We start from the raw sequence: 18,453 nt of genomic DNA, 5'->3' as shown, positions 1-18,453 counted from the left end.
CACAGACCCTGAAAGAGTGTAGCTTCTGTCAGTTTGGGTTTCAAATTTACTCAATAATAAGCAAAGTTTATGCAAGTGGCTTGGAAAGCAAAAGGTACTAATCACTGTTCCCGCCATTCATTTGCTTGAAGAAAAGAGCATGAAATCTGCACGTCTTGAGATTCAGATAATAGACACTGATATGATGCGATATTCTAATGTCTTTTCTGTTCTGGATTGCCTTCATTTTTGAATCCATCACACACAATACCTCATAGATCATTAGAGTGAAAGCTGGCTACAGCTCTGCCAAAAATAAATGAGAGATCAGAATTTCCCTTTTGAATCAAATACAGAAATCTAGGTTCCCTAAGGGCAGAACAACACATTACAAGACTAATGAGATTACATAGAAAGACATTGCATCACTGTGTTGTATATCCCCTTTCTCCCTTAAGCTACTTGGAAATACTTACCCATGGTGTGGTATCTCATTGCATTGGCCCACCCTACCTTTTTGACTGCCACTGAAACAGGAAGGGAAAGGCACTGGTGGATGAAATAGATTAGGACAGAAATACACACTGGGTAGACACAGACCACAAGCAACAGGTTTTCTCTTTTCTTGATGCTACTGTATCATCCAATATCAGACTGATACCTTCTGCTGTTTCAAACTCTGCTAGTAGCCCACATGGTATTATAAGAAAAGCAAGGAAAGAAGAAATGCAACTTACTCATCATTCTCCATTGTGTGTGTGTCCAACTTTGAAGCAAATGTAGTTCAATATGGGGAAGGATAACTCTTAAATTACACATAGTAACTCCATTTACAAGAGGAGGAAGCCCAGCTTGCACTCGTCTGGCAGAAACGTACTGCTCAGAACACAACACGGTGTTGAACTGGGAAGCAGCCATTCAATGGTACCCACATTTGAAGGTAAGATTGAACACTATCACTATGAGGGACCAATCATTTTATTTTAAAAAGCAAATAGCAATTTTTGGGTTGTGTGTGTCACATAGGAGCACCATGGAGATACGATCTATGAACAAGCGCTAACACAAACAAATTTAGCCACTGAGCAACCAAACTCACTGATCTCATAAAGTGTTCCCTTACTATGATAGTTCACAGACATATACATGGATCACTACTTAATCATGAGATAATGAGACTTCAAAGGCTAAACTTCCATACTTTGTCAAACAAAATGGCTTATATTCTAGCTGAAGAAAGTTCACAGAAGCAAAAGTTCCCACCTCTTTATCCCCTCCTGTTCAGCCACCAATCTGTCTAGGAGATTCAGGAGCCTCTCCTTGAACAATAAGAAGCAGATTATGCAAAACTGTTGGGTAAAAGAAAGGCCAGGAAATATTCCTCATCAGTGTCCTTTACTCATTCTGGGATCCAAGCCAGTATGTCTGAATACAGTCAGGGCATATATCTATGTATCGTGTATGCATGAGGGTGAGCCGCCCCTGTGAATCCAATTGAAATTAAAAGCCTTGCCATACATACACTTCAAAGATGCAGACCTAATTGTGGTGCTGTCATAGTAAAAAAAATGGCAAAGAACCTATTAAATCTCTCTTAAATGGATTTTATCTTTTTATTTAAGAAAAAAAAGCTAGCAGTGAGAAAACAGGCCCTTTGTGGAAATCTCTCTTCTTAATTAAGACAGTTCTGATGTCTGAAAGCTGCTTCTCCAGTAGAACATATGGCACATGAAAGCAAACAGATCTTTTAATAGAACATACAGGTTTTTCCACAAATAGCAAAATAAATATTATATGGACCAAAATCTACAGAAAAAATAATTGTACTTTCATTTCCCCTATATACCCTCATTCCTATTACATCTGATTGGGGGAGAGATCCATATTAGATATGAGGAGTGTTCTGTATTTTTCCCTGAACTGCAATTATAGTGCATGCACACATGCATCTTTTACTGATTCTCCCCCCCCCCCCCAAAGATTTAAATAAATGTTCCAGAAATACTTTTTTTCAGCTGGGTTATCTTTCAGAAGTATGTTACAAAATGCAGGGGTAGTCTGGCTGCTTCCAGGTTTCTACACTTTATATTGTCAAGGTCTTCCAATTGTCTGTTGAACAGCTGTGGGTCAATTCTTCATATATCACAACCAAAATCACAGAACATGCATGCCTCAAAGACAATAATTTAAGTCTCGTTTCGGAGGTGGGCTGTACTTTCATCCATTCTTTGGTGAGGTTGCTAGAACTAACAGCTTGCAAAACAGCACTGTTCTATTGGAGACTCAAAGAACTGGCATCTGGTAAATTAATATTTGGTATCATCCTCTGCTGCTTACATTTCAGAACAAACAAATGTGTCACATTTATAAGCAATATTTGGAATTAACATCAAGTAGCAGTTAACATGAAAACAGAACTCTAATTAAATAATAGGTAAAGCTTAGTAGCAATTTTAGTACTAGAATAAAATGTTATTGAGCCACTAAATGATTTTTTTTAGTGTTTTATTAGGTTTTATGGATATAAAACCTTCCAAGTCTGTTTCAGAATATCATGCCCATATAGTACATAACATTCATTTTTCATAACTTTACACACTTGCTGTTGTGCATTTTGTTCAATTTTGTTTACACATGGCACATACAAAAGTAGGCACCTGAAAGTCTAGTTACTGCAAACGCTGCTGCAGCTAGAACAATGTCTCCAAGGACAGTCTTCTTCTGAAAAAGTGTGTGAGTGCATTGTACAATAAGGCAGTGGCAATCTACGCTTCTTAGTGTCATCACCACAGTAGAATGAAGATACTTCTTCTAAAATAAACGTGAATTTTTGCAAAGGGAAGTTAAAAGTTAATTGTTTTCAAGGTAGTCATCTAAGGAAAGTCACCCTTCTTTCAACTAATCTCACCATTCCTAAATCACTGTATAACCTGATTTAGGTGGCATTAAGGCACATATAGATATGACAAACGTGAATCTCCTTGTAAATTCATCCTGCACAAATAGTAAAATGTACCGTTTAAAATTTCTTTTTTAAAAAATGAAATACATCATTTTTTGTTATGAAACTTCTATACAAACTTATAAAATTTACACCATCTGAGCTGCCAGAGAGGTAAAAAAAAAGTATCAGTTCTCTGTATAACTACTACTTTTTTCATCATAGGTCAAATAGGGCCATATATAAATACCCCAAAGCCTTATGGGCAACCCGCCCCCCGCAACAAAATAGCAGACAACTCCCCTGTGTAAAAGAGATGCATGATTGTAGTATATTCCCCTAGGTTAAAAAACAAACAAAGACCTTTAAAATCTACTAAAATGGTAATGCAGGAAATTATGGGAACAATTCACCAGCAAACAAACAACAGTTGCGCAAGCAAAGAACAAAACTGTAGGAGGTATTTCTCAGTGCACACATGTGTTCAAATGCTCGGGCTGAAATAAGGCACTTTTCTTCCAATGAGAAGCACCTTCCAAAGAAATGACACAAGGACGAGATGAGTCGAATTTCTGGTAAAAAACATGAGTTGATTGAATGATATTCCCAGGATGCAACAGTAACGATTCGACAGCAGGGGAAAGACACAGGAGGCAAAAACTTGGAGGACGTGAACCTCTACACAGAAGTGGTCACTCTGTCATTGGCATTATTGACCTCATTTTTGTTTGAATCCAGTCCTTTAGCAGCATTCATATCATTCCGTAAATTCTCCACTGTCTTTTTCATGTTCTTTAATTCCCCAGGGTGTGGAGTGGCTCGCCTTAGAAGTGTCCGCTAAAAACAAACAGTGGAGTAAATAATTTTGTTTTGTACCTTCCTGTGTTTGAATGCTTTTCCAGGATTAGCTTGAACACCAATTATTAGGGTTCTCATGAAATATAAAGAGATGGTGTCATCTTTTTCACAGTAGCTTTCTCTATCAAGAAACATGACAGGAAGTTTATGTAATGGTCTCCTGGGCAGCCAATTTGGTTTCTTTGTCCCAAGAATTGTCCAAGACATAACCCCTTGAGAGGTGCTAGCCATGATACAAAGAGCAAAATATACCAAATGGAAGGCTGTAAGCACAGCTGGAATAAAGCAAAGCTCATGATTCTCCTACAGATCACTTATATGGAAGTTAACATCAGCTTATTATATGTTTCCAAGTTGACGCTGACTTATGGAGCCCCTATCATAGGGGTTTCTTGGCCAGATTTATTCAGAGTAGGTATGCAATAGCCTTCCTCTTAGGCTGAATTTCCATGATTGAGAAGAGATTCAGATCCTGGTCTCTCAGAGTCCTAGGCTGCTGCCACACTGAAGTTTAACACTTCTTTACCTTCCACGGCTCAATCCTATGGAAGCTGGGATTTATTGTTTGGTGGAGCACCAGAGCTCTCTAACAGGGAAGATTAAATATCTCACAAAACTATAAATCCCAGATCTTCATAGCATTGAGCCATGGCAGTTAAAGTGGTGTCTAATTGTTTTATTTCTGCAGTGTGGCAGCAGGCCTAGTCCAACAAGCAGACCACTAAACCACACTGGCTCAGCATGAGCTTAGATCCACATTATGTTAAGCCACACTTAGTGGAACCCATTGGGTTTTAAGTCATTACTAACTTGTCCCAATGATTTCCATATGAATCAAGTTCAATTTAGGACCCACCATACTGTACTAGTAATCCACAAAAAAGATTCCCAGTGTAAATTTTTGTAGAGGTCTCTCCCTCTATATTTCCCACTAACTGGCTATTTTAATTAACAAGTTTTATATGGTTATCTATTCTTCCATCTTCTGGAGTTTATTATTCCTGTTTCACCAAAAAAATATCAAAGGAGTGGTCCCAAGAAATAATCAAGTCACCCTTACTTCACTGTATATCTGATCCATCACAATGACACATTGCTCCTGAAATAGAAACCTTTCAGAAAGAGGTCTGTCTATTAATATGGTGTCTGCTCTTATAGGAAGAAGGAGGGATGTTGGCTGGAGTTAAATAATATTGCTCCACATCTTCAACCTTCATGATGATTCAGTACCCATCATGAAAGTGAGGCATCATTTGATACAATGAAGTTCATGTGCTTTTCAAAATGGTTAGGCTCTGTGTTTAGCTCTACGAATCATATGTAATAGTTCAAGTCACTTCATGCTTTTTATAGTGATGTGGTTAATATTAATGTCTAAAGATGTACATTTAAACATGGGGTGCATGCATACATCTACTCTTCAAAACTTTAAAGTGTGTAATCTGGGGAAGGATGGTAGTAGATATGTGCCCAAACATAACCAGAGCTTTTTGTGAAAATTCAAGAGACTTGGATGCATAAACATTAGATATTGTATATATGAAATATATCAATGCTTTAAAAAGTGGAAAAGTAAACACCACCATTCTGACACATGGCAGCTGCCATTAGTTATATACTCATATTGGATTTTAAATTTTTGTTGGTTGTGAAGAATAAAACTATGTGAAGTAAGGCAGTGGCAAGTTTTCTGTTTTCTATGCTCTCAAATGAGTGAGTTATGAGGGGTCTGGTCCAACCGGTATGCGATGCATGTACGATATACACACACCAGCAACTCAAACTTAGGTACATTATGTCTCATGTGGCCAGCATCTTCTTTAAACTCAGGGGTCATCCCCAGCATTAGCAGAGATTTAAAGACTAAGTAAAAATACACTGGTGCATATGATGGTGGTGGCAAACTACCTGAAACAAAGGCCCTATACAGACAGGCCAAAATAAAGCTGCTTCAGGTCACTTTGGAGGGATGGTGTTTTAATGATGAATGTGTCCTAAGAGTCTGGAAGCTGCACCAAAGCAGCTTTGGTGCAGCTTCTAGAATCTTAGGATGCATACATCATTGAAACACCATACCTTCAAAGTGACTCGAAGCAACTTTATTTTGGCCTGTCTGTATCAGGCCAGTGTATTTTCTAAATGGAATTAAACACATGTAAATTTATTCTTTAACATGCCTTTTCTTGTGTTTTAATTTGTCCTCTGACACATGATGCTGTAAGAGATGTTTCTTTTTAAAGAAATTTTCATATGAAAGCTTGACTTGGGCTGTGAATATGTGATCTATACTGCAGGTTGTACAATTGTTGTTGAATGCCTTCAAATTGTTTCCAAAGGCAAACCTATCATGGGGTATTCTTGGCAAGTTTCTGCAGAGAGGGTTGCCATTGCCATCCTCTGAGGCTGAGATAGTGTGACTTGCCCAAGGTCATCTACTGGGTTTTATGGTTGAAGCTGAGAATCGAACTCTGTTCTCCAGGTGTACAATTAGTCCTAATAAAAGTAAACTGAACTTCTGTGTTTACTTGGTGGCTACCAGCTTGCTGAAGTTATGACCTTAGGGTTACTAGGAATGACCTGAAGGCACACACCCAAACACACATACACACACCCAAGGCACACTCTCTCAGCCTCAGCAAAAACCCCTTTGATGAAACTTGCCAAGAAAACCCCATGATAGTTTCACCTTACAGCTCCTGTGTGTTTGTGTGTGTGTGTGTTTGTGTGTGTCTGTAAGTGGTGTGCTATGATTAATGTCATCAGTAGTAGTGATCCTCACTCCCGTTTTGCAATGTGTTCTGAGTAATGTAGTCAGTGGAGAAATGTATTGCAAAATGGGAGTGAGGATTGCTACCACTGGCTACATTACCCAGAGCACACCATTTCCACAGACACAAAAAATGGAGCTGCGTTCTTGGGCCTCCCTCTCTATTGCGCTGGGGTTTCATTCCAGGTTGCATGCCCTCAGAGATGGCTTTGTGTGCCAGAGGGCACGTGTGCCACAAGTTTGCCACCATGGAACTATAATATTAAGCAAGTCACAGCAATTATAAGGGCTTCACAGAAGCATTTTTAATACAATGTTTTCTGCAGACTTACTGGTTAGGGAATGATTGGTCAAATTGTATGAGAACTAATGTAGCACAGGTTTACGGGTTTGTAGGGCGGACAGGATACATTTTGCCTTTATGGTAATCACTTTTCAAAGCAAGACTACTGTTTTAGTGTGTGCATTTATGTGTATGTCTATACACCTTCAAGTCACTTGCTGACTTGTGATGAATTTCATAGGGGTTTCGTAGGCAAGGAATATTCAGAGGTAGTTTTTCCAATTCCTTCTGAAGCAAACCTACAGCACCTGGTATTTGTTGACAGTCTCCCATCCAAATACTAACCAGGGCTGGCCCTGCTTAACTTTCAAGATCAGATGGGATCTGATACCTTTAGAGTATTTAGATCTCTTTCTTTTTTGTAGGAATGGACAATGTGTGTATCTCTCCTAGTATTGTTGGGCTACAGTTCCCATTAGTCTTACCTAACACAGCCAATAGGGTGGACTGTTGGGATTTGTAGGCCAACAACGTCTGGTGAAATGCATTTTGCCCATTCCTACTTTAGTGTGTAGTTTAGACTTTGCTTCACACACATTTACATCTTTGGGTGTCCTCTTGCATTCTTGAGTGTGAATGCAATTAACACATGTACCACACTTATAGTGATTTGGGAGACTGAGTGGCTGAAGCCTTATTTTTTTTCCCCTAACAGATTAAAAGTAATTGCGTAGGCAGGGCTCACTTCAGAGAGACTTCATTTTAGTGGTTATATACTTTAGTGGAGGTCTCATAAGTACAGTGACAGATGCTCCCACTAGGCCTTCCTTCCTTCATTTAAACAGACAATTGAGCATGTCCTGCTGGCTTATGGGTCTTATGTTCAGGTACTAATGCAAATGATTGTGAAATGAAGGGGGGGACAATGGAAGTGATTATGGGGAAGAGACAAAAATCAAGTGGGGTAGGAGATGACAAGAGAAAACACCATGGCCCCTGAATTCCCCCCAAAACTGAAGGGACCCCTTAAGGAAACAAAATGGGCAGGACACTAGCCACAGAAGTAACACATAGGTTTAAACAGCAGTGTGTTGCTGTTTCTTTAAAAAGTGGGGAGAGACTCTGGAAAAAGTGATCTATTCAGAAGTGATCTACAGGTTGAGTATCCCTTATCTTGAATTCCAAAATCTGAAATTGCCGATATGGGTGGCTGAGACTGTGGCACCTTTGCCTTCTAATGGTTCAATATGCATAAACTTTGTTTCATTCACAAAATTATTTTTAAAATTGTGTATAAAATTACCTTCAGGCTAGGTGTATGAGGTGTATATGATAAATAAATGAATGTCATGCTCAGAATTGGGTTCCATCTGCAAGGTATCTCATTGCATAGATGCAAATACACCAAAATCTGGGGGGGGTGGGGGAATCCAAAAACCAAAACACTTCTGGCCCCAAGCATTTCAGATAAGGGAGACCCAACCTGTATTTAAAAAACTGGAGCACAGTACAATTAGCTAGCACTATACATATTAATATTACAAGGATCAGTGGTCCAAGAAACTGTACATACAACCCTGTTTTTGCATTTGCCTTATAGGGGAAAGAAAAACATACCATTTCATTATCCTCTTCATCTTTTTCATCTTCTAAAAAGCGGATTGCACTGACTCTGTTTACTGCTCGTTCATTCCATGTTTCATCTGACATTTCATTTACCAAACTCTCCAGGGCACCGCATCGGGGCAGGTTATCTATTATGACATTGGATAGGAAGCAGAGAGACAGGAAATATGTACTTCAGAGGTTAGTACTGCTGCATACTCAACAATTCACATGTCGAAGTTCTACCTTGAGGAAAACTAGTAACAGAAAACTGTTTCACAACATGCAATAATCACTGAAGAGGTCATCTTTGAGAATGTTGGCTTATTATCTTTACTTGAGTATTCACATCATTTTGCCACAAACCCAGTGACATAGTTTCACTGGATAATTTTGACTGTGGCTTCATATGTCAATCCAGGGGCTGAGGAACCGAATTTGTATAGCCTCTGCTTTTAGACTGTTTTTGCTGCAATTTATATATGTCCAAAATATCCAAAGCACAGTTATCAATTACAAGTAGAACTCAATACCCTCATGTTATTGCTTGCAGTAAGCATTATATACACTTTTAGCATAGCAAACTATCATTCAGAAAAGCTGTTCCAAAATAAAGGTGAACATTTACATTTATTCAGTAACATTTCAGAACAGAAATTATAGGGGTAGGACAGTCATTAAACTGTCTTATTCGTCATCTGCTGGAAACCATATAATACTTAACCTCAAAGCTACAATTTCTTGAAAACATAGGCATTTATACATTGAAAATATTTTGTATGTTTGCATGTTATCACAGTCAGACATCCACATTTGTGGTCTGACTTTTGTGGATCTCATTATTCACAGATTTGATTAATATGTTCTCTCTAGATATCTCTAGGTCCTCCAGTGTGATTCTGTTGTCAACCTCTACCAGGGTCATGCTGGGGGACCTTGAGATACCTAGAGAGAACACTTCTCTGGGCATTTGTAGGCCCTCCAGCACAATTTCATGGTCAATGTCTGGCAGATCATGATCACAGAATTGCCCTGGAGGACCTAGAGATCCCTGGAAAGGTGTTCTCTCAGATTAAAAAAAAAAGTTTTTTTTAATTTGCGGCTTTTCCACTTTCATGGGAGTCCTGTGCCCCTAACCCCAGGAAAAGTGGAGGGTCCACTGTATATGAGATTTTCTCATTATCCTGACTGAAACTATTTTCTTATAGAGGGAAATGATCTCTACTGCATTTACCTTGGCAATCAGGCTCAGAAGGCATTTGAGGAAGTAAAACACATGTTAAAATTTTTTCTCCTATTTCAGGGTCTGTGTCTGTCTGGAACGTAAGCAAAGGCTGGGACTGATTATCAGACAACCACAATGCTTTCAGCTTCAAGCTAGTCAGTGACATGGGGAGATGCAGCAACCTGGAAGAGGGGGAAAAAAGGAGAAATTCTAGGCATTCTTAAAAAAAAAACATTTAACCTTCCACTGGCAGGTTAAGGCCTACCTGTTCACATAGGCTTTTAAGAAATTATAACAGGACAGGCTGGGATATTGTAGCACTTCAAAACATTCTGATATATATATGTGTGTGTGTGTGTGTGTGTGTGTGTGTGTGTAGAGAGAGAGAGAGAGTTTTATCTTTTTAAAATGAATTTTATTTTTTTAATAACTATCTGTTTTAATACTGTACTAATTTAATGCCTTTTTAATGTCCTTTTTTCTATGTTTTTAATTGTACAGTTTTTTAATGCTGTGAATCCGCTCTGAGTCCACACCACTCAAATTAATTATTGGCTATCAAGTCAGTAATTAAATAAATCCAATTGATTCAACAGATCTACTTTCATTTGGGCTAGTGATTGGATTTGGCCCAGAATAAGGCATTTCCACGCCTCCATAAAGGTGAGGATGCTGATTTTCCTGCACTGGAAACACCTGAACAGAGCTCTAGCCAATATTGGTACAATATTTAGTACTGAAAACTGTATTTCTCTAAACACAAGCTATCCCCCTCCCCTCTTCCTTAGTCGACAAGGAGAAATTCTGTGCCTTCAAACACCTCCAGCCTCTGTGACCAATGGTAAGGGATGGTGGGAATTGGAATCCAAACAGGTATTAATGCAGGGTGGAGAGACATAAAGGATGTTAGCCCTTTGTAAAGCAGAAGAGAAGAAATGAAACATGATATAGTTGTGGAATCTGCTGGACTACAGTTCCGTGGCTTTCCTGAGACCAATGGGAGTTGGCTGAGACCAATGGGAGCTGGAAGGCCAGGGGTTCCAAGCCCCCTTTTATAGACCAAGGGACTGGTGCTCTACATTATCCCCTCCCCCCCATCCAATAAGATAAAGCTTCACAGAGAACAAAGAGAACTAACATTCTAGTAAGACATTCTGTCAAGGTAAAAGGCTGAATGGATATCTCTCCATTTACTTCCTTTGGTTCCAGCTAATTTTATTCTTTTAAGCTTTTCCTTCCAAGAGGGTAGGAAAAGAAGAACAGCAACTCCAAGGAACTATTTTGGATTTTGGAGGCATGCTGGAAGAAAAAGGAGAACTTTATATTCAAAAGATCCATAGATATCCTGATCTGCTTCCAGTGGAATACCAAGAGCAGCAAAAGATTCTAAAGAAGAAATTTGATGTGAGAGAATCTCCTCCTCTGCCTGCACATCTCCCTTCTCTAATAGAGTAGAAGGAAACACAATCTGCAGGGTACCCTCCCATGGACAGTATGATTTCAGCTTTGGTACTCTAAGGTCTATGTCAGTGTTGTGGAATGTGAGGCACACTATAACCCGTTATACAGCAATCTTCATCTTCTCTCACCATTCTGCTAATAGTCCAACAACATCCAGAGGGTCACACGTTCCAATCTCATTATCAAGATATGCATGCTGTTTTGAACAGTCCACCACCTTATTAAGCTTTTAAAATAAATTAGAGGTACTGTTCTGCTTTAGTTTTTGTGGGTTTTTCAAGTTATGTGGCCATGTTCTATAAGAGTTTATTCCTTTTGTTGTGCCAGCATCTTCTCTGAAGATTCCAGCCACAGATGCTGGGAAACATCAGGAATAAACTCTTATAGAACATGGCCACATAACTCGAAAAACCCACAAAAAACTATAGATGCCGGCCATGAAAGCCTTTGACTTCACTGTTCTGCTTTGGTTTATTAAATTTAATTTTACTACCATTGGGCTTGGACATCAGATTAAAGTGTGTCACTCCAAGGAACTTAAAGAATATTCAACAGTATTCATTTCCTGTCCAAAAATAGGTTTCCTGACACCCAGGAAGCCCCAGTTGGGAAGAATAACATAAGGATGCAAATTTTGCAGAGTTTCTGCCCAGTATCACACATCTCAAAGTGTTCCAGGAAATTAGTCTGTTCAGAAATACACATGGACTTGGACATGAAAATCTTTTTTTTAAACACAGGAAATATATTATTGTGCAAAAATACACTTCCAGAAACACATGTGGATTTTCTCTGCAAAACTGGTATGTTTTGCACAAAACATCTATGCACAATAAAACTCATGTGTTTCTGCACAGAATAACTTTCTGAAACATTTTAAGATTTATGAACAGGCCAAAATTGCACAAAAATATCAATTTTCTTTCATAGTGAAATGACAAGTGTGACAATTATTTTGTCCTTACATGTGCGGGTGCAGATGTCAAGTATTTACATTCCCATTTCCTCCACAAGAGTAAGGTTGCCGAATTCCACACACTCCTTTCAGAGAGATCATACAAAATAGTTTGACTATGATAAAAATGAGAACTTACCTGTTTCCTGCTACATCAAGGACATGAAGTTCTGTAGCTTGTGATATCTCAGGAGGAATCCGAGATAACCGGTTATCCCGTACTGAAAAAACATTTAGACTGCAACACCCACCGATCTGTTTTAATGAAATAAAGAAAGACTGCATTATTTTTGCAGATGTGATTTAAATAAGTATGTGTGTAAAAGATGGAATGTGGGCAGAAATGATTAAATTCCAAAAGCCAGAAAGAAAAATCAAGTCTGCCTTAGTCATCAGTTTGATCAATAATTTCATAAACTGCCAGTTTTGGTATTCTTATATCTAATATTATTTTCTCCTATGGAATTGCAAGCACAGGCAAGAATGATCTGAACTGTATTCAAAGACAAAGGGTTAAAACTCCATTTTTCCTCCTACCAGTATCCCAGTTCAAAAATGGGTCCATGTACTTATGTCAGAGCTGTAACAAGACAAACAAAGATGCATAATGTTTCAGATAGCATATCTGAAGTTCTCTTATTTAATTGCTAAAGATAGTTGGAAGTAATCAACTGGTGCACAGGGCTTAACTCTACGCATCTTAACTGCCTGTCTGCCAGTGCTTTTACAGTGGTACCTCGGGATACGAAATACCCAGGTTACGAAATTTCCGGGATACGAAAAAATCCCATAGGAAATAATTGTTCCGGGTTATGAATGTTTTTTCGGGTTACGAAAAAAATTTTGGTGCTTTTCGGCGCTATTTCACACGGAATCGTAGCTTTTCCCCATTAGCGCCTATGGCATTTCGGCTTACGAAGGCTTTTCGGGTTACGAAAGCGGCCGCGGAACGAATTAATTTTGTAACCCGAGGCACCACTGTAATTAGTTCTCCCAATCACATTTCTTCTTCTTCCCACATGCTGCTGTGAATCAGGCTCTAAGCAACATATTTGTATTTACGCTGGTGCAACTTCAAAACTTCAAAACCTACTCACCAAAAGCAATATTCACTGTCAAAGGCACTTGCCTATTCGGTTCACTGTACTTGAAGTGCAAGTGTTTTAAGAAGTAAAGGCTTATATTAGTCAAACACATGCAACTTTCCTATCTAGCAATTATTGAGATTTCTGCTCATAGAGATAACACAAACAGAGTTTTTTGTGGGTTTTTTGGGCTATGAAGAGTTTTTTCCTGATGTTTTGCTAACTGTGGCTGGCATCTTCAGAGAATGCTGACATGGAAGAGAGTGGGGTATATATACTGTTAGTTGAGAGGAATGATTTACATGTTAATCTGTGTATTGTTATGTTGTTGAATGGCAAGGTCTCAGGGTGTCTATTTAATTAATGATCCACTGTCTGCTGGGACCCCCCCCCCAAAAAAAAACCTGGGTGGTTTTCATTTGCATGGGATAGGTCTTTATTTTGCTGTTTTTCAGGACTGGTAGCCAAACTTTGTTTACTTTAAGGGTTTCATCTTTCCTGGTGAAGTTGTCCAGGTGTTTATGGATTTTAGTGGTTTCCCTGTACATTCTGACCCGATAGCTGTTGGCATGGTTCAGAATTTCAATATTTTGAAACAGCATTTTATGCCCAGGATGGTTTAGAACATGATCTGCTACTGCTGATTTTTCTGGATGACCCAGTCTGCAGTGTCTCCACCTCGATTAACACAGATTAACATGCAAATTACTCCCCCTCAACCAACAGTATATATACCCCCCCTCGCTTCCATGCCAGAATTCTCTGAAGATGCCAGCCACAGCTGCTGGTGAAACGTAAGGAAAAAAATTCTTCTATGAAACTGGTCTCATAGCCCGAAAAACCCACAAAAAAGTATGCATGCCGGCAGTGAAAGCCTTCGACTTCACAAACTGAGTTATTATGGAATTCAAAGACGTAGCCATGTTAGTTTAGATCAGTATGCAAAGACAGTCTGTAGCACCTATGAGACTGAGATAAAGAAGTGGGTAGCATAAGATTTTGTAGATTAAAGTCTACGAAAGTTTATGCTACCAACTTCTTTCTCTCAGTCTCAAATATGGTACAAGAACCTGTTGAGTTTTTATAGTTCTGGCATACAAGCATGCATTGTCAGTCATCTCTTACACAAATAACATTAAACTTTAATTCAACCTGTGAATCACGAGCAACAGATTCCTTCTTTCTACAGAAAAAAAGGAAAAACACTTACCACATGCTTTCTAAGCTGCACAGAATCAAAATCACTATTTCTAAGTTATAAATCTTAAACAGATTTAATGTGTAATGAGGCTAAGTTCCACTGAAATGAATAAGACTTTGTTCCAAATGAACATGCCTAGATTTCAAGAGCAAGACTTTTATATTTATTGTATCAGGTTTCCCACTTTCTCTTATCTCTATCTAGAATTCAATGTAGAACTCAAAGGTCACCTAACACCATCTTCGATGGCCTTCAAAACGTCAATTCAAGATAGCTAGAATTCTATGATGGATGGAGTTCAATACTGCATATCTTATCCCTTCGTGTTATGGATGCAAGTCCATAATAAAAATTCTCTTGAAGTTACCACAAATGTTACCCAGAAACTTAAAAAGGAATGGTACTGTTTGGAAGAACACAATACTTGTATCAGCAAGCCACTTGAAAGCCTCCTCTAAGCACTGATTATAAATCTAAAAATACTGTTTCAAAAGTATTCATTAAATGCTAGCCAATCAACTGGAGTCAATTCAATTTTGGTTGAAACTAATGTTCATATTTTCCCCCTTCATAACTGAAGTCATTTGCACTAACCACCCCAAATATCCTCCTTCTCATTACACTTTAATCTTTCTGTTAGAATTCTGCCAACATAAATATTTTCATTATATTCTCCTCCATAAGAAACAGGCAAGCTTTTCCTATGTTCATGCAAGGAAATCAGTAGTGAATGCATGAGCATGATGATTATATACTTCATTTTTAAGTTACAGACCCTTCCAAAGAATGAGAAACCATGCACTAAAATTTCTGTAAGTGCTCTTATAATTTTACAAAATGTGAAGTGCTGAAACAAAAGGAGATACTGTCTGCCTAATTGATGTAATTCTAAAATGAAAAACTGAGAACAATTATTCTGGTTAGTGAATGCTGGATGAGCTGGCAATGATGCCCTTGTTGTAAACAAGAAGTGTTTGCTTTCACTAATTCTATCTCAGGAACATAAAGCAGAATGAGTGCTGGCCATGCAGCCCTCTGAGCATCCCCCCTCCCAAATACTGGAAATTCCCAGACTTTGGGGGCAATGAAAGTGCAGTGGTGGAGCCAGCCGGTTTGAATCATCATGCATTGAAAGCAGTCAGATGGAAGGAACTGGTGTTAACTGTGAGACTGAACAATACTTACAACGTTACAAGAATTTACCTGACTCAATTTCCAAGCAGCTAACAGTTAAGAAAAACACAAGAGACAGTTGTTTGATTTCAACACAAACTTATTATTTCCATGGACTCGACAGTATAATTCACGTTTTCCTCTCTCTCTCTCGCTCACACACACAAACACACACACACACACAGTGTAAGACAGTTTCCTCACCACCACAGAAATCCACATTTCTAAAGTCTCCTTTAGAAAACACTTTTAGTGGGAATTTCCCCCCCTGAAGTTGGCCTCACCAAATAATTGCAATCTATTTGATAGTAGATATTTGCCTAACAGAGAGCTAGTATGGTTACAGTGGTTTGAGAGTTGAACCACTACACTGGAGACCAGGGTTCAAATCACCAATCAGCCTTGGGCAAGTCACAGTCTCTCAGTCTGAGAGGAAGGCAATGCCAAACTCCCTCTTAACAAATTTTTGCCTAGAAAACCCCATAACAGGTTTGCCTTGGGGTCTCCAAAAGTCAGGAACTACTTGGGAACATAACGACAACATTTGCCTAGCAAACTGCAAGGTTTTCCTCATGATAGCTTCCTGTCAACTCATCACATGAAAGAATATGGAAGGCCAGCCATCTGTAGGGGCAGGCTATGTAGATCTGGCCCCTTTCTACATAAAATCCAAAATGGGGGACAATGGGACAGTGGTAAAAGTGTTCCCTTGCCTTAGGCAATAGATAAAATGGTCAGCTCCTCACATGGGATGTATGCATCTGGCAGTAAATGTATTAAGCAAAAGTATGTGCTAAGCAAACATATGCCACCCATTCTATATGCACAGGGTGGGGGTATGATACACAGCTATGTCTTAATTGTTCTGTGGGTTTTTTATATAATAGTTGGCTTGATACATGCAGTACTATTTTAATATCAGTCATATGTAGATGATTAAAATGTTGTAGTATGCAGTTGAAAAATAATGGTACAAGCTGAATAACACACTGAAAGGCATCTGTGGCAGTTTGGGAAAGTTACTTTTTTGGACAAATGTTACTAGAAACTTCTAGCCAGAAAGGCCATGGACTGGAGGATTATGGGGCCTAAGGTACCAGATGAGGATGCATAGTCCAAACAAAATAAACAAATTATCAACTGTGAACTGAAAATCTTATTATACACATTTTGTTCTTTTAAAAAAAGCACTTCCAACTTGAAAGCTATTTTCTGTGTTCCTCAGGGATGAATGAATCACAAACGCAACTTCACTGTGATTCTAATATTCAAGAGCTTTACTGATAAATGCTTCGTGCATGCCTAAGAATAGGAATGGGTTAATTTAATAACACAAACCACTCAATGTTCAGGAGGAAGGGAAAAAATCAACTATATGTTGAATGATACAACAGTAAGTTAAAATGTTGTTTTAACACTGTCCAGCATCTTTTAAATTTGAAAACGGGAAGACAACCACAAATAACAGTGGTGAAGATAGTACACAAACATATTTATCTACATATAACAATTAACAGAGTGTGATGTGGGTGAAAATTCTTTTAGTTTGGAGGATTCTCTTGTATTCTTGTAGAAAGCCATAAAATCAGGTTCAAAAGACTAAGTGGTGACAATATGCATGTTTTGAAAGCCTCAAGCATCCATGCCATAACCTAAAACCTAAAGCCTCTCTATATAGAAAATGACCTCTCTCTATATAAAGTGGGTATGAGATACTATGTGTCAAATATGTACTTAATATATTTGCCAACATAGAAATAGATAATTATTTAAACCGAAAGAGAGAACTGCAAAGATCTCAGAGTATGGATACAAAAATTCAATAAGAAAAATAATGCAAGAGTCAGGCAAGAGAACTTCAGAGCGGCAGACATTTGAATATGGGTGGTGATGTTATAGTTGTAAAATTTAGAAGTGTCCCCTTTCTCACTTACATTCTCTAATTCCTGTTATAACTGAGGAAGTGTTAGGGTTTGTTCATTCTGAGTAGGATTACAATTACTGTGAGATGTTTAGGTCCCAAATCTGTATTTCTTGGGAAAGGTGTGTCTTGCTTTTTGTGGCCTGGGTCTGTCAAAAAGCTTGGTATATAGGTCATGTATTTAAAATGTGCATATATAGTGCATAATAGTGTATGTATGGTTGACCCTTCCCCTCCGCAGGGGTTCAGTTCCAGACGTCCCTCCCAAGAGGAGGAATAATGCAGACAGTTGTACTCCATATTATTCAATGGACAGCAGTGTGTCCACGTGCACACACCGTCACTGAATAATATGGGGCTGGCAACCTCTCTGAGCAATCAAATCCACCATTTGCTAGCCTGCCAATGCGGCAGGGCCACTGTAGATGTATTCCTAACTCAACAACTGCAACATTAGGCTATTACATAGGCAAATGTATAACAGTCAGCTTGGATCAAGTGCCAGAACTTTTCTATCAGTGCATCCCTTCAGACAAAACCTTCCAGAAAAAGTTGCCCCCACATCAAATACTGAACAGAGTGATGAAATACCTCATGACTGTACATATGTGTCTATATAAATAAGCTCTTAGTTCCTATTGAGATTTCAAACAGGTAGGAATCAAAGAATCTGACCATCATGTCATCAAACCCACTGCCTGCATGAGGCTGCCTGCTGAAATCCACCCCCTAATTCCTCCTGTATCAAACTGTTCGCTACTAAAGCATCCTAAACCCACCTCCTTTGATCTCACCTGTCAGAACTTTATCAGGGTTCCATCCCAAAACTGCACAGCACAGGTTTTCATTATTACACTTGGCAGTTCGTTTTGTCATATTTCTGTAGGTGGCACTGATGCCTATGATTAGCTGCAAAACAGCCTGAATAGCTGGTTTATGTAACACCAGACACACAGTTCAACTCTAGCAGATGAGATTTCAAGCTCTGTAACAGCCACT

The 18,453-nt window shown here is 38.7% G+C and overlaps 1 protein-coding gene across 2 annotated transcripts in view; it reads right to left on the bottom strand.

Annotated features, from left to right (window-relative positions):
* Positions 1-1,567: 1,567 nt before the first annotated feature.
* LRRC1 (leucine rich repeat containing 1) overlaps positions 1,568-18,453 on the bottom strand; it is a 96,760-nt gene continuing 79,874 nt past the window's right edge. For both annotated transcript variants that reach the window (XM_042480013.1, XM_042480020.1), the window contains exons 11-14: positions 12,214-12,329; positions 9,668-9,840; positions 8,446-8,582; positions 1,568-3,757 (exon numbers count right to left, since the gene is read on the bottom strand). In XM_042480013.1, coding sequence (XP_042335947.1) covers positions 3,599-3,757; positions 8,446-8,582; positions 9,668-9,840; positions 12,214-12,329 — 585 coding nt within the window. In that variant the 3' untranslated portion in view covers positions 1,568-3,598. The remainder of the gene's footprint in view (positions 3,758-8,445; positions 8,583-9,667; positions 9,841-12,213; positions 12,330-18,453) is intronic.

The sequence above is a fragment of the Sceloporus undulatus genome, chromosome 1, assembly GCF_019175285.1.
Source record: "Sceloporus undulatus isolate JIND9_A2432 ecotype Alabama chromosome 1, SceUnd_v1.1, whole genome shotgun sequence".
In the NCBI taxonomy this organism is placed as follows: domain Eukaryota; kingdom Metazoa; phylum Chordata; class Lepidosauria; order Squamata; family Phrynosomatidae; genus Sceloporus; species Sceloporus undulatus.
This window is presented reverse-complemented; position numbering and strand designations above follow the sequence as displayed.